The sequence below is a fragment of the Crocodylus siamensis genome, chromosome 1 (assembly GCF_052110815.1).
Source record: "Crocodylus siamensis isolate JL-2025a chromosome 1, ASM5211081v1, whole genome shotgun sequence".
Taxonomy (NCBI): Eukaryota; Metazoa; Chordata; order Crocodylia; family Crocodylidae; genus Crocodylus; species Crocodylus siamensis.
Genome location: NC_143395.1, coordinates 3848699 through 3865895, shown reverse-complemented (window position 1 = coordinate 3865895; position 17197 = coordinate 3848699). Strand labels below are relative to the sequence as shown.

General features: G+C 49.0%; 1 protein-coding gene across 3 annotated transcripts in view; it reads right to left on the bottom strand.

The window, feature by feature from the left end:
- Nucleotides 1-17197, bottom strand: part of GATA4 (GATA binding protein 4) — a 41274-nt gene that overhangs the window by 4484 nt on the left and 19593 nt on the right. For 2 of the 3 annotated variants that reach the window (XM_090028726.1, XM_090028550.1), the window contains 4 exons: nt 6698-6867; nt 2462-2587; nt 1756-1843; nt 1521-1663 (listed from right to left, as the gene is read on the bottom strand). In XM_090028726.1, the coding sequence (XP_089884852.1) occupies nt 1521-1663; nt 1756-1843; nt 2462-2587; nt 6698-6867 (527 nt within the window). The remainder of the gene's footprint in view (nt 1-1520; nt 1664-1755; nt 1844-2461; nt 2588-6697; nt 6868-17197) is intronic. The other variant, XM_090028639.1, reaches the window with a different exon arrangement.

The window sequence follows — 17197 nt, the reverse complement described above, 5'->3', positions numbered from 1 at the left end:
CATACATTTCCAGGCAGGGAGCAGCTATTTGCATAGCTCAGACTAAGAGCCACCACATCCCTCACCAAGACCTGTAGCATTGGTACCAGGTACTCTGGCTTTGCATACTTTCCACTTCCTCACCAAGTAGCCCACATGGCTGCCCTGTCACAACCCCAGGGTCTCTAGAAACTTAAGGGTACATTTACACTACATCGGTGGTTCTCAAACAGGGTGCTGTGTCACCCTGGGGTGCCTTGAGACCATTGCAAGGGTGCTGCAGGGTGTCACGCAATGTTAGCACTATTAGGTGAGCAACCGTGGTTCGCAAGGTAAACCAAGACATTTCAACCAGGAATCCATAGCGTTAAAAAAAATCTGACCTGCTATGGTCTTTCTGAGTTCTTTGCAACAGAAAATCTAGCATGTTATTTTTTCATAGTCAAAAAATGAGTGAAAACCAGAGCTGGCATTTACCAAGGGGTCCCATGAGTCTAACAAAGCTGCGAACCGCTGCGCTATGTAAAGCAGATCTCGCTCTGCTGAGCTGTCCGTGGAAACACGATATACGTCAGAGTCTATGGGCGTATCTATACATGCTTTTACGCACGCGTAAACTTAACGCGCATTTGCCTTATGCGTGTGAAGGCGAATTAGGCACACATCTACACATGCATGCACTAAGGCGCATTAACACGGTGTGCAGACCGACTTGGGACAAAAGTTAGTTGCAAATCAGTTGACATACACAGCGTTAATGCGCCTTAGAGCATCTATATGTTTGTGAAGGTGCTTTAGCTATTCGCTCCTACATTTGATACCTACTTTTGCAGGTACCAAATTTAGGTGTGAATAGCCTAAAATTGCCAATTTTAAGGTGCATTAAGGGCATGCACGTGTAGATCCGTGCCCTTACCGTACCTTAAAAATGGCTAATGTGCCTTAAATCAGCACGTGTAGACATGCCTTATGAAGGGCATGGCAGTATCATGCAGGGACGCCCCAGCTAGCTCTGGATGTACTTGCTCCAGAAGAGGAAGCAGTACAGCCATATTAGCTAGGATTAGGGTTAGGCTGCAGACTAATAAGCTTTACTTTCCAGCAGAACTAGCTAGCCAGGTCACAGTGCCATGCAGCTATTTTGTTTCTGATGCCAGACCTGGCTCAGGTATCTCAGCACAGTGCCACCTTGTGCTATTTCGGTTTTCAGCAAGCTTGCTGCCTCCACATCTAGGCTCAGAGCCATCACATGTAGTTGGCATGGGAGGGGAGATCGTTCACTGTTCATTCGTGCTGGCAAAGCTTCCCATTGAGGCAAGACATTTACCCCTTTGCCCAAGGCAAGTGGCACTGATCTTTGCCCTTCTCTAGCCACGGGGTAATACCCTGCGAAGTATATTTCCCCCCAGTAGGAATCTCCACACCCTTAGATGGAGATAAAATGGCCACTGTTTCCCTGCACCTAACATTTTGGGAACTTCCTTTCTTTCCCACTGAGGAAAGCAGATTCCAGTTTGTCTTTGAAGCCTCTCTCCACTCACCTGAGAAATTGGGCTTGGGTGCCCATAATGAGATGAAAGACCCGGTTCCGTCTTGATGGGGCGCATTTCCTCGGTGGTGGTGGTGGTGCTGCTGCTGGGGGTGGAGCTTGTGGTGGGGGTAAGACTCTCGTTGCTGGATGGACCTAGGGGAACATGAAATGGTTTGGCGAGGCCTGATCCTGCACGCACACATGCACACGCACATGCACACAGGACTTTCTTGCCTGACACTCACCTGCTGGTGCCTTGGATTTGTTAAGGTTCTTGGGCTTGCGCTTCCTTGTTTGAATCCCCTCTTTTCTCATTGCTAAAGGCCTGGGGACCTAGGAACACAGATGCAGAGGTATTTTCAGGATGTGTTTAAAGCCATGGGTCATACTGAGATCCCATCTCTGCCTCACAGGTCCAGTAGATTGAACTAAAAAGCCACAGAGCCCAAAGTCACTCACTGCTTTTGCAGGAAGCAAGACCGGAGACCACCTAACGCTCTTAGATTTGGCTTCAGCCTGGATTTGAATTTTTTGGAACTGAATGATGTTGGTACTCAAGGCTCTGGCGCCCAGATGTGTATGGCTAAAAGGCACCATCAGATTGTCTAGTTTTACCTCCTGTGTTATGCAGGCCAGATCCAGATTTAAGCATATCAGCCCAAAAAAAGGTATTCAGTTTTACTGTGAAGCCTACCCTCCGCAGCATGTTCTAGTGATGAATTCATCATAGGAAACATGCACCGAATAGGAGTGAGTCGGGTTTAACTTCCAGCCACTGGTTTGTCACATGCCTCTTTGGTTTAGCCCTTTACACAACAAAGCCACCTCCTGCTGCCATGACAGGACTGCAGTCGAGGCAAAGTTTATATTGTACAAGAACCCTGCCTCCCAACTGCCTGGTGTCCGCAAGGACTTTCTAGCATAGAAACCACAGCGTTGATCCATCCTTACCCCATGGAGCTTCATGTATAGCCCGCAGGCGTTACACACGGGCTCGCCCTCCGCGTTTCTGCGCCATAGCGTGGTGGTCGTCGTGTGGCAGTTGGCACAAGAGAGGCCGACGCGGCGGGAGGCTGACTGCAATGCAAAGGCAAGAACAGCGTGAACAATTCCCTGGTCTTGACACTGGCTATGAGCATTTCAAATCCTGATGAGAGCTCATGTAGCCTAGCAGCTATCCTGTGGGTTTGCAGGTGTTCTTTTGTCACATAAAAACGCGGGTGTACATGTAAGTGGGTTTGTACCCATTTTACAGACTCACAAGCAGAGGCCGTGTGGGATAATGTGACTTGCTAAAGCTACCTTGATAGTGGTTGTGAGCCCAGTGGTGCTCCCATGCAGGGATGTGATGTCCCTTCTTATGTTTCTACATAGGCCACACACATATGGCTAGGTCCTACCTGTGGGAAGGGGCAGCTCGTAGTAGCTCCAGTGAGCACGGAGCAGGCAGGTAGCACTGGAACTTGGGAGAGAGAAACCAGCTTGCAGAGATGGGCTGACCCTGCTTACTTGTCTCCAGGAGCACCTCCCTACCCCATACCCCAGCTGGCTTGCAATGGGCCAAGCAGTGGTTCCTGGCACCACTGGACCGAGACCCATGGGCTCCTGAGTCAGAGGCTATCCCCCAACTACCCCAATTCAGGCCATCTCAATAAAACCATAAGTCTCCTTTTCTTTGGGAGGAAAACCCCACATCCAGGCTCAACTTCTAGCACAAACCCAAGAACTATAACTGAAGTCCTCTGGGGCTCACAACCCTACTCCTAATTACTGTGGCCGCGCTGGACTTTGCCATCCCTATGTTGGGAACCACTGCGGTATGGTGAAGGTAGATCTGCAGAAGGTCAAAAGACAACAGTTTATTTCCCACTTAGAGTGAGAATCAAACTATGCTCACCGAACCCACAACTTGGCCCAGCCGGTTGAATTTGGGTTGTGAGTGCCACAGCCTGCAGGGGCTCTGATCCAGGTCTGCCTCATTTCTGCCCTGGGAACTTGGCTACCAAATAAAGATCCCAAACCTTTCTCCACAAATCAGGGAGTGGGCGGTTGGATTGACCCCTTCCTGGCTAGGTGTGTTTTCTCTGTGCATTTTGGAAACGGAGCAGGAACTACCAGGAGCTAATAGCACGATCCCGCTGGCACAGAAGCCGATGGCAAAACTCTTCGATGACAACTGTGTACGCTGGAAGCTCTTCTGATCTGGGACCTCACCTTATGGTCTCAGCCCACTTTTGGCATCGTATAAGCAATACACGATGAACACCATTGAAGCAGATGTCTCCATGCAGTTGTGCTTTCCTTGGAAACATTAGTTAAAATCCAGGAAACTTTAGCAAACTCATGTAACCTGCTGGCCCCCCTTTGGGCCTGTTGCGTAAGTCTGCTGAAGACCTGACAACGGTGCTTTAGCTCAAGGTGTAGCCATTTGTGCTTTGTTGTAGACCCGCAGATCCCAGGTTGAACCCTGGGGGGTCAGACAAGATGACGGCCATCATCACAGTGGCAACTCGCGTAGTAGTGGGAAGCCAGGAAGCCGCTCCAGCTTCTCCCTCATCCTTAGCTTTTCCTTCCCAAATCCATAAAACCTTGCATGCCAGCCGACTTTGCTCTGCCTTTGGCTGTCATTTTCCTTCCTGGCCTTCTCTGCCTATTGCCTGGAGCCATCCAGGCAGTTTTTTCCACTTGTGTTTTCCATGGAAACCTTAGCTAAAAGCCATCCAGGCAATATGGACGGCTCAAGACCACCCTACAAACATGATATGGGTTATATGCCCCCTCCGGGGTCGGAAGGATTGTCACCCTGGCTAAATGGGTAAGATGAAGGGTGGTTCCTGCAGGAAGGGAAGTCGTTGATGCAAATGTCCAGAAATGAAATAGTGCAGGGAACAAAACTTTTATAGAGTTTCAACCCTGCAGAAAAAGGCAATAGACTGGTGTGACCCAGCACAAAGGCTTACAAATGCAATCAATGTGTAACTGTATAAAATGGTAACCTTGATCCAGAAGAGAGAGAGAAAGAGAGAGGGAGGGGTACCCATCCGAGAACGGACAAGTGTGGAAACTGTGACAAACAAAAAAAAGGCCTTGGAAAAAAAGGACCTGAATTGCTTTCAACCTCCCAGAGTCTGTGTGAAGATGAGTGACCTGCTGGCAAGCTGGGCATGGATATAAGTGCTTTAGTGTTTTTAAGGAGCAAGTCGTTATAGCAATGAACTACGCTCTGCGAGTAAAATAAAAGCCAGCTTGGACTTTCCTCCAGCCCTCAGAGGGGAGGTCAAGGTTTGGGAGTAAACGTCTGTAAGGATGGGGATTTTTTTGTTTCTTTACTCCAGATTTTAGCAGAAACATTGCACTCCCTATCGGGTGGGGGGCAGGACTAGCTATCCCAGAAAGGTGATGTGGGTCTTAATTCACTACCTCCTTAAGCTTTCAAAAGCCAAGGTCCCATCATGAAGGTGAGCACAGTAGGTCCTCTGCCTCCCTGACACACTAGGACCCCCGGCTTCCTTCGCTAACATTTCTAAATGTAATGAGAGCCGCAATGAAGACAGGAAACAGAGGCAAGCACCATGGTACTTGTCCACCCATCCCCTAAATCCAGCATCACAGCCACCGTGAGGATATAAGCCCTAACTCCACGGTGCTGTCTGGCACACCCCAGGCTGGGGCACTGGAATGGGTTTGGGGCGTCTCTGGACTTTTAATGCCAACCGTTGCTCTTCTGAGCTCACTTATTTGACATGAAGTAGGCAGGCCAGCCATCACCTTAAGCACCAAGTGAAGGCTGAATCTAGAGCTCAGCAGTACTAGGAGGCGGGAATGTGACATACTTTGGCTGCCAGAGGGCATCAGGGGATTACAAATCAGTACCCAGGGCAAGATAAAGTCAAAGCAGCTCCCTGAAGAAATGATGGCAGATGCTGAGGAATGACTGGAAGGGTGAAGCTAAGAGATGTGGCATTTGCAGAGGCAGGAGTCAGGTTTGGAGGTTTCACATGGGAAATGTCTCCTCCCCCCTGCAAAGAAACCTGAAGTCATGTAAAGAGAGACAGTTCACCAGCTCCTCATGGTGAAGCCTCGGGCCTCCAGAGGACTGCGAAGCCACTGCCTTGGCTGTGGCTTTGGGAGGACATGAAGCAAAAGCCTATGGCCTCACCCCAGCGTATATCACTCTTCCCTGGAGATGACCACCTCCCCCATGGCACAAATCGGTGCTACAGCCTGCGTGACTTGTGATGCTGCAGGGCACCTTTCCAGGAGTGCTCTACCAAGGACAGGGCAGGTGCACAGATACCACGTGGATGGGCATGGCGTGGACACCCGCACAGATAGAGGCCCCGAGCCTGCCAGCCACAACCCCTTCTCCAGTTCCCCATACCTATATGTCTTGCCCGGCCCCTAAAGCCCCAGGGAGACACCAAATTATGCCACTGCCTTTTCCCCACCCCCTTGTGCCTCTGTCCTGCCTCCTGGCTTCCGGGTACAGAGGGTCATTGGAAGTCATGGAGCTGCTGGAGTATCTGGGAGTCAGGTTTGCCCTAAACTGAAGAAGGCCACTGGTGAACAGCACATAGCAAGGGGTAGACATCATGTGTACTAAGGGAAGGGTGAGAAGGACCACATCGGAGGCGATAAGGGCTTGGTGGGTACTCATATGCTACAGTTGATGAATGTTTAACAAGGTCAAAATTCGATTCATAGCTCGAAGGGACCTCAGTAGGTCATTGAGTCCAAGCCCCTGCCCTGGGCAGGAAAGAGCGCTGGGGTCAGACGCCCCCAGCAAGGTGTGTGTCCACTGGCACAGATCTACAAAACCAAGGCCTGGCCTGTCACAGAGCAGGGTGCAGCAGGTAGGTGCCTGGGCATCTGTAGAGATCCCCCAGTCCTTTGCAAGAAATGTTACGGCTCCTTTGTAGGCAGTCCAAAGGACCCTGGGATGCACCGGTTACAGACCATCACACTGAAGCAGTGACTGTATGCTAGCGGCAGAGACCGAGGCCCAGATGGGTGGATCGGGCTGAGTGAAAAAAGAGGAAAGGGAAGTGGTAAAAAGGGAAATGCCCAGCTTCCCCTAGGACCCTCAGCCTTGTTGCACAGGGCAGCTCCACATGCACCGGTTTCTTGCTCTGGAGTCTGCTGTGCATCTGGGCAGGCTGCCGGGGAGCAGCAAAAGCCTTTCCTTACCAGCCTCCGCTGGGGTTTGATCAGGGGCCGGTTGATGCCGTTCATCTTGTGGTAGAGCCCGCACGCGTTGCAGAGGTAGTGGCCCGTGCCGTCTCTCCTCCAGAGCGGGGTGGACATGGCTCCGCAGTTCACACATTCGCGGCCCTCAGAGTAATCATCAAAAAACTCTGCTGCCGGGACAGGGAAAGAGAAAGAGGGTGGGAAGAATTAGTTAAATTCTTTTTTTTTTTTTGAAGCATGCCACTCTGGTCCCTGAGTATTTGCACACTGGGAGACCCGTGAGCTCGCAGGGGTTTTCCTTAGAAGCAGCACTTCGTCCTGAAAGGGAACAAGAGGGCTGACGGGCTGGGATTGAGGAGACTTGGATTCTGTGCCCAGCTCTGCCACGTGTTTTCTGTGTGACCCTGGACAAGCTACTTAATCTGCCCCATAAAACCAGGATAAAACCTCCCCACCCCAGTAAGGGTTCATGGGGTTCAGACACTACAGCGATAACACGAGCCACGACACTGCCTCAAGGAGCAGACGCTCAGGCCCTCTTTCCTGACCAAAACCACCGAGACAGGACTCGATCCACCCCCCGCCAAAGCCAATGTAAAGACTCACACAAACAGCCAAAGTCATTAAAAAAAAAAAACCCCCACGTGTGCCTACTGAAGGTGCAAAATTCCTTGCACACACAAGTCAGGAAGACACAGGCAGCGTCCAGCTTCATGCACGCAACAAAGTATGTGTTTGCTGACACAATTCACCCGCACGTGTTTCAACAGGTGGCTTTCATCACATGCAGCACAGGCCTCTGCGGCTGAAAACATGAGCGCGTACCAGGATGCTAGAGTCACCCTGAGCCGCTAGAGGGAGGTGCAACCCTGTAGATCAGCGGTTCCCAAACTTTTTTAGATCCAAGCTCCTGCTCCTCCCCGCCCCCCGCCCCCCTCAAAATGCCAGCTCTTCGTTTTCATGTTATTTGACTACAGAAAAATCCTAAAGCAATTCTTCTCTTGCAAAGACCTCAGAAACAGCACAGCAGGGCAGAATGGTTTTACCATTTGGGTCGCACTATGAATTGACATCTCTGGACTTACCTCGTGCATCCCGGTTGTACGCATAACACGACTAGCATTCCCACAACACCCTGATTGAGAATCACTGTTACAGATTAGGCCGTGTACTGTCTGTGGGCATTTGCTAGCATCAAGTGTCCACGTGTGTAAGTCTGGCCAGAGATGTCAGCTTGCAAACCATGTTCCTGGGAATGGAGAGATGCCGAAGAGAGACTTTGGCATCATGACCCTAAAAGAGCCCCAAAAGCGAATCTATTCTGCCTTGGTTTTTGGTTGTAGCAGTATTGATCTAAGGACATAGGCAGGCAAGGTTGTTTGGGTAGACGTGGTATCTTTGATTAGACCGACTGAGTCATTGGAAAAAAGTTCCCTGCAAGCTTCTGATCTACTCAGTTGGTCTAATAAAAGATCAACCTTCTCAGCTGATTTGCCACAGAGGGCCACACTTGCAGCTCTTGGTGTGTTATGTCAAATGCACCCACACAACTTACTTCCTGCGCATCCATTTGCAAAATGTTTGAACAAGATGTCACGTGGGCCACCGCAGTGTGACGACTGGGTTGCGTGCATCCCACAGGCCGCCGGTTGAGAACCGCTGCTCTGGAGGATACAACTTCAAGGTGCTACAGCCCGGTGTCGCTTGTGAAGCAGGTGCAGAGATGAACTCAGTGCAGATGCTAACTACTCGCTTAGGCTAACTGATCCGTGGAAACGAGGCAAATTCATCCGTTGCATAGAGATGCCAGGGACAAATTTGGCCCAGACTTGCAAAAGGAGAGGATCTGATAATAGAAACATAGAAATGAAGGGCTGGAAGGGACTTCAAAAGATCATTGAGTCCAACCCCCCTGCTCTAGGCAGGAATACTGCTGAGATCAAATGATCCCACCAAGGTGTCTGTCCGGTCTTCTCTTGAAGACTTCCAAGGTTGGGCACTGCACCACCTCCGTGGGACGTCTAGTCCAGATCATGGTCTACTGTAAAGAAGCTCTTCTATACAGGGGTCAGCAGCCTATGGCATGCATGCCCAACGTGGCACGCGGCATGCCTTTTACTGGCACGCGGCTGCTTTCCGCCCCAAGAGGTGGGAAGGGGCATGCCCAGATTGAGCAGCATGTGGCTGCCGGGGAGCAGCCTTCTGCTGCGGCCGACCCCTGCCACCACTCCAGCACCTCCCAAGGTAGGCATTGTGGGTTTTTCGGCACTCCAGCCAAAAAAACCTTGCCTACCCCCGCCCTAGATCCAAAAAGTTTCTTTTGAAAAGAAAAGGAGCTAGAGCAGCTGGTCAGGAAATGATTTCTTCCCAGTGGAAAAGCTCCATACTAACAGAAAATGAAATAATGGGAAAAAAATGAATTTTTTCAATTAAAAAAAAACTAAAAAGCTGTCTTAGAATCGTTGGATCAAGTGTGTTTGAGCTGGTCCCTCCATAAAAGAAAATTGCCAACATTTCCCAAACTGCATAATTAAAGCTACCTCTGATGGAAAATATTTGATCAGCCTTTTTTTGTTTGTTTGTGTCTGGTTGAATGAAACATTTGCAGAAGCAGTCTTCAATGGATTATTTTCATTCTCCAGGTTTGTAGTTGTTTGACCGATAGTCAAAATTTTATGCAGAATGTGTTGGCGGAAATGATTTTTTTTGTTTTTTTCATTGTTCGTTCAAATGTAGCTTAGGGAAATCAGTTCCTGTTTAGCTCTGCATATGGAGGCACTGAAATACATCCATCCCTCCGATTCTATAGTCTGCTTTTTTCAATCATGCTGATTTTCCACAACTCCTAGTGACTTCAAAGAGCCTTCAGGGTCTGAAAATCAGACCATTCATAGTCTATTGCTGTGCTGATGCTTCTGGAAGTAGGTTGCTAAAAATGTTATCACTATCAAAGGTAACCCTAATGGGAGGATTATATCATTGCACCGTCCAAGCAGCAAATGCTGAGCCAGATGCTGAAGACGAAGCCTACAAAGTTCTCACCTGGTCACAACGTAATACGTGACTTCGGATCTGTCACCAGGAAGAGATCACAATTGCAGGAGAGCTGCATCTTTCCTCTCTGAGGCAGGCTTTACGGTGCTGAAATCCTTTTAAGGACAACTGGGCACGTCTACACGTTCATTAATGCGGAGGGCCTACTGTGCATTAAATTTGGCACTTGTAAAATTAAGTACGAAGTCAATACGCAGTAGGCTGCCATACTGCACATGAGCGTGGTTGCAAGCTTTTGGTGCAACGCTTAATGCACAGTGGACTAATATTACTGCACATTAGCATGCTAGCACGGCTTTACTGCACATTACCATGTTAGCATGGCTTTTGCCATGCGTGCTAATGTGCAGAATCATTAATCTACTGCGCATTAAGCGTCTCATGTAGAAGCATGCACTGCCTTTACACAGCATGGATTAAACTGGGAGAGAAGAGACCGTTTAATATATGGAGTTTAGCGTTTGGACGTGTCCATTTATCCTAGCAGTGAATGAGATGGCTGAAGCCAGACGGGTTTCTCAAAAAGATGCTCTCACTCAGCTACATGCTTCTGAGCCAGATGTAGGAAACGAGATTTGGAGGCTCTGGACTGTGCTCTGCTGAGGTCAGGCTGCATGATCACAATAGCCTGCAGCCTTCAAAATCTCAGCATCAGCAAAAATTAGAAAGCAGCTTCTTAACTGCTCCAGCCGGTCAGCCCTTCCCTCCTTGGAACTCTTCACGGGCTGCGTGGCTCTTCCGACAGCGACCCAAGCTTCTTCCAGGGTCCTACGTGCAGTAACCGTGTGCTCACCCCCACCGCTGGTACCATGTCCTCCCACTGCCCCTCTTGCTCTGGATGCAGGCTTAAGAAAGCCTCCTGCTTCTGTGGCACTGTGCGTCAAATGCACAAACGTGGCTTGAAGTTCTGGATGCTCCACATCAGTATCACAGATCGGGCACCCAAAGCTTTTCAGGCCGAAGGCAGAAATTACTTGGTGGAGTTCTCCAGCCTGTGTTATTCAGGAGGTCAGACAAGATGGCCATGTTGCCCACCCCCCAGCCTTAAAAATCCATGAAACCTGAAGCACTCAGTGTGAGACACCTCACTGGAAGGTCTGGGCCTTGATCTTGGTCTGCCTCAGTCTTCCAACCTGTATAATGGGGATAATGCTGCTTTTCAGCACACCGGGGCTTGCAAGGCGAGCTCTACAGGTGGGGGGAGAGCCCCGTTTAGATAATCATGTGACGAGCCCTCCACAAAAGCCAATTCTTAGTCCTAAGAACTTGCCAGCCATAGCTACAAGCAGTGTTTGCTCAGGGCATGAATGCGCAGAGTTGGTTTGGCTGCTTTCTTTGGCTTTTTTCCTACGTTCTGCTAGTCAGACTTTGCCTTTTTGGCTAATAATGGGGAATGAGTCACATCAGACTCCGGAGACTCCCTGCAGAAGGCGCCTAAATAAGTGTTTTCAGAGCTTTAAATCCAGGCACTATGAGCCCTCCTGACACTTGCTCCTTCCCTCACCTTTTAGTAGCAGCCTGGAAAGGAAACATTTATTCAGGCAGCAAATTGCCTGAACAACTCCCCAAGGGAGCCAGAACAATGGGAGCGAGGGAAAGGCTTCCCCCTGTCACACTCAGGGCAGCAATTTCCGTTTTGCGGAGTGGGAACTACCGCTCGATAGCTACGATTTATGGACCCATAATGTGACCTCGCCATAAGCCTTCACGCCAGGGAGGGATTTCTGGGGAGATTTATGCGCGCTCCTGAAGCCAGGCAATGGGGAGTGTCGGGGCAAGGGGGTTTGGGAAGGGATACGCTTGCCAGTGCAGCATTTAGGCAACCGGTTATGTGCACCAAAGACTGGAAGGGCCTCCCTGGCCGCATGGGCTGTGTGGCTCGCAAAACACTCCTCTTCCCTCAGTGCATCCATCTCTGGCACTTCGACTGGGTACGACCGAAGTCTCAGGACCTTACTGTTGCACCTGTGTCCCTTCCCCCACCTCTATACTGCATTGTGTCTGATGGTGCTGAGCACCACTGACTCCCATCCCAGTCTACAGGCAGCACCTCCCAAGAGAGTCTGGTCACAAGGCTGGGCCCTGAAGACCGAAGATTGTTTTTACACGTGCAGGGGGGCTGGACCCCATGGTCTACAAGGTCCCTTCCAGCCCCTGGCGATCTGTGAATCTACGAATCTATGACAGTGGCATGATCTAGCACTGACAGAAGTGGACTATGACCTGGATGACCCACCTTCGGCAGTATTGCCAACTAGGGTGGGCCATCATAGAGGGCAGTCGGATTGATATTAAATTTCCCGCCTTCTGTAAACAGTGTTCCAGTGCCATGTTAATGGAAATCCACTTTCACTGGGCAAATAAAATATGGGGACAAAGAGAAAAATAGAGGACATAAAGTCGCCGGGTTTCGTATCAACAGAGGACAGAGTAGCAGAAAACCGGAAGGTCCTCCATGATGGCCGCCCTATTATCAACTCTCTTGATTTTGGGCGTTCTTCTTAAAGTCTGTGCTTCAGGAATGTGAAAACCCTTAGCTCTTTCTTATATATATGTATATAAATATAACTATAAATATAACTATATATATATATATAAAAAAATATAACTATATATATATATATAACTGTATATAACTATATATAACTGTGTGTGTGTGTGCGTGTGTGTGTGTGTATATATATATAAAAAAGAAAAAGCCTAAGTTTTTCAAATTCCCGAGGCATGGACTTTAAGAACAACAGGAGAAATCATGAGAGTTGGCAATGCTCCTTCTGCTAATGCTGGGGGGACTCTGGATAGAGACCTTCCCATACTGCCTGTTGTTTAAATAGGCTCCTCGGGGGAGGCAATGTCTCTCCCCCCCATGCAGGACGCAGCAGGCCCTAGTCTTTCTTGCTCACAGCTTCTGGGTGATATCAGACATGTCTTGGGAACAAGATTAATGGCCCCACGAGATCCAGATACAACCTGCTTACTGAGCAACCAGGTCCAAGAAGGAAAAGGGTGTTCAGAGAGACATATTTAAGGGCCCTGGTTAGCTATTATATACCACAAATAGCTCCACTGAAATCAAGCAGAGGGTAATGGATTTACTCAATAGGGCAAAGGGGAAACACAAAGCCCTGGGAACCCATGTGTGAAGGCTTGGTGATGCACACAAGTGCTAGCACAACACACAAGTGTATGTGTTACTCTGGGATTACAAGTCTGTGTGAAGGTGGGCCTTTGCTAAATAAAAAAAGAGTCTTTGTCCTTATCCAGAAGGCCTGTATCAAGGTCAAAGTCCACCCCAACCCTTGGAGCAGCATGCTTGCCTCTGTCACCAAAAGCCAGCAAAAAGGGGCAAGGTGGATGGGTTGCTGTGCCCAGCTGCTTCCAGACTCCCCAGGCTGCAAGACCAGGGACCCATTCACGGATGGGCTGCCCTAGGGTGCTGAATGGCATCGACCGGGAGCCGAACTCCAGGTCAACCCTGGAGATGTCTTCCTCGTCCCATCCCTATGTCCTAGGAAGCCTTGGTATTCCTCCCAGGGTTGCAACCGTTCCTCAATCCATCCTTTTTTCTTCTTCAAGAAGCCTGTCATTTGAGCCTCGGAGGCACTGGAGATACTTGGGTCTAAAAGCATGCCATTCACAGCCAGCAGAGAAAGAAAAGGGTGGGGACAGAGGAAGAATGGAGCACTGCTAATAGACTTGCCTGGGGCTTGGGCTGCCATCCCTGCATTGCTGCACCCTTATCCTGTGTCTTGAGGCCAATGGGATTTAGCCTCTTGAATAATAGTCCTCTCCAATCTCTAGAGCGTAGTGAGGGTGAATATAGCACAGACCACGAGGTGCTCCGGGAGTTCAAAAATATAAGATCATGGGCAGACGTAACACTTACATGCCCTAAAGTGCTAAAAAAAACCCCTGAGTGAGCAGATGATGCACAGCACTCTAGCACTACAAATTGGCCTAGATCAGATCAAAAAAAGATCCTGCAGTTTTCACATTTCAGCCAGAAGGCACCTGCATGTCTGTCTGTACACTACTGAAGCACGACAAAAGCACTTGATTTTTTTTAAAAAGGTGAAATATGAAGCACGTTACATGTGAACCAGGTCTGCTCATACACTAAGTAGATCTCCGAGAGACCAAGCCCACAGTCTCAGAGGCTGAAACCTTTATCCATGCGCCAACCACTAGAAGGTGACCAAGAGCCTTACTGCATTAGCTCGAGCTCCCCGCAGACGATGCTGTGCATTAGTTTATGACACACCCTTCTCCTCCCATCTGGCTTTGGGCCCCTTTTCATCTCTGCCCCCATCTTTTATTTGCCCAGCAGAAATGGATTTCCATTAATACAGCACTGGAACGCTGTTTACAGATGGAGGGAAATTTAATATCAACATTTCCCGATGCCAAAGTGTCTTGTCAGTTCAGTGAAGCCCCTTCACAAAGGAGAAGCTGTCGTTCAAATGCAGCCAGGCACTTACGGGCTTTAAACAGAGTTTGAGAGCCATTTTTCCTGCAGAGAAACCGTTTCCTAAAACAATTTATTATGATAAGAGGTGAGTGCCATATTCTTGTGTACATACCAGTCCCAAATGGACTCAGGGGGGGATTCTCAGATGGCAAAAGTGCAGGCTGGCTTTCCAATATGGATCCAGCATGTTCGGCGAGGGGGGAATAAGACGTGAGCTAGGAAGCTGTTTCCATAAGGAGATATAATTTGGAGAGCAGAGCACAGGGGCAGACCCAAATCCCATAAAGAGTCACAAGAAAATCACGAGAGGTTGGAAGCCTAGGTTATTCCTATAATGATGCAAGGCAGGGAGGAGGTGGGGAGCAAAGCTGGGGGGAGGTGAAGGGGCGGGGAACTCTTGTAGTGGTGGGTCATGGCCTAGGGGAGATGGGAAAGCTTGAATTGTTCCTGAGCGGACTAAATTTAGAGAGACATAGTTAGGCGGGTTAGTATGAAGTTAAGTAGAAGGCAGGGTAGATTTACACCTTAGGGAATGACCACAGTAGAGAGAGAGAGAGAGAGAGAGAGAGAGAGAGATAACATCTATCTATATATAATATGTATGTGTATATATATTGCTCTACATATAGATTGATATATATCTATTAAAGTAAAAGACAGATAGTTCTAATATGATAGATAGATAGATAGATAGAAGCTCACTTCATCAGGTGCTTCGAAAGGACCAGATTTAGACAGCAAAGCGCAGCACTTAATGCTGCACGATGGCTCTGAGCTGCAAGCTAGGCATCTTCCATCCTGTAGGAACAAGCATGGCAGAATGAGCCTGATGAGACCCTATTTCTCTCTTTCATTCAGACAGCAGTCCCTTTAACATTTGAAGGGATTTATTGTCCAATAAGCTCCAACCCAGTATGGCAATTGCTAAAGACCTGCTGCCAAAAGAAATTTTTCTCAGGCTTTTTGAGGCGTTCCACAACCTTGAAATCCCCCCTTAGGCCTGCAAATGTCCCAGGAGGACTTTTACAAGATGCCTGATGAAGGGTGTTTGTGCCCAAGAGCTTGCAATAAAAGATTTTTTTATATTTTTTTTTTTGCAAAGATCTTGTTGGTCTAAAAAAAGATATCACCTCTACTACAAGTCCTGATTGCCTCTCCCAAGCAGCCACACTTCAGGTTAGAAATGAAAGCGAGTCAGTGATTTCTCTCCTGCTTCCGTGTGCTGGCCTTGTGCTTTGTGGGATGGAGTTCACCCCACGGCACCACTCCTGCATCGTGGTAGCAAGCAACATATTACGGTGCACAGACCTTTGTTCTGGTTCTCTCCCTGGTGCAGGGAGGGAAATATGACCCTGTACGAAGTTACATCGTGTGCATTTATTGCCCATATGAACATTGTCCTCGGTTCTGCAACTGTCTCTAAGCTAATGGACGGGAGCCATAGTTGGTGAGTTTTCAGCCTCCGAGAGTGTTAAAGTCCCTCCTGATCACTGGGAGCAAGCACTCAGGTAGAGGCTTTGTTAGGAAAATTGTATAAAACCTCTCTGATTATTTTCCCTTCTCGTTTGACACATGTGCACTGGAAATATGTCAGATCCAGACTCTGGCAAGCCGTTTATTTGGTCTGTGAGGAGGAAAGGGTCCAACCTGCTTGCTTATAAAACAGTCGCTCCGTGATCTGGTGTGAAACATTAAATCACTCTACAGGCACGTCTGTAAATCACTGTCCTCCTTACTACTTCCAAGTCCCCAAAATGCTACAGCAAAGCAGCAGCTGCCTTAAGCCCTTATGCTTTAGGACACGTCCGAATGCAGAGCTCCCTGCTGCATACCACCTCCCCGCTTGGGCCTTCCCACCACCAATAGTCCAGGCATAAGGCAGACCGCTGAGCAATTCTGCTCCACCCAGGAGCAGGCAATGATGGACACCCATGCCCTCTGTTCTTTTTAACTGCCAGTGCAAGACAGAGGATGAAACATGGCAGAAGCCGAATTTCAGCTGGTTTGGGATCTTAAACTTCATTGCTGACTTTGCCTTCACTGCTGAACGACAAGAAAGATTTCCAAAACCTCCCTGCGTGCCATCAGACACCAACAGGGAAGTAATCCTGCCTGATCTGTGCAAGCAAGAGCAACTCGCCGAGACACTTGCATGGACCCAGAGGGACAGACTTCCATCTTCAACTCCCTCTGTGCAAAAATGAAGTTTATTTCCTACCTATGGGGATTTTTTTTGCCAGCTTTAATTTTCCCCGAGCTGGATGAAGCACAGGTGAACCTGAAAGCTTGCAGAAAAAGACAGGGGTTTTTTTTTGCAAATTCTTAGTTGGTCTAATAAAAGGTATCATCTCCGAACCAAAAGTTCTAGAGTTTTCCTTTTCTTTTCGCCTCAGACCAAGATGGCTACCATATACATCCTCCAGGCAGAAGATGAAGCACTCCAGTGATGGGCGGCGTCACCGCATCCTGCATGTAAAGGGGGCAAAGGAAGAGAGAGCAGCTCTGTGCTTCAGACTACTTCCACTAGACCAGGCTGCCCAAGGCCCAGAGCTTTTAATCCGCCTGGGCCTCAATCCCCTGCAGCCACGCGGTGAGGATGAGCTAATATCTGTGGGATACTGAGGTGCTCTGATTTGGGTGCCATGTATGGTACTAGGGAGCATCCTGCCCCTTCTACACTAGCCCAGGGTCAGGCAGGCCCTGCTGTGTCTTAAACAGCACCAGCTAATGTGCCTTGGCACCTCTACCCAGCAAGATTTTCCCCACCAGAACCACTCAGGACGGCTGTGCCGGTCACGACTTGTAGGAAAATGTAGGCAGCTCCCCTACAGTCCAGTAGCTTCTGGTACCAAGGGTCAAGGGCTGTAGGTGGTTTTTACCTGATGCAGTTTCCTGAGCTCACCTTCTACACACTTTGGGAGCAGTGGGTGTGGAAGGGGAAACATCCCCGCCTTGTTTTTTCCTTTCCAGAGAAACTA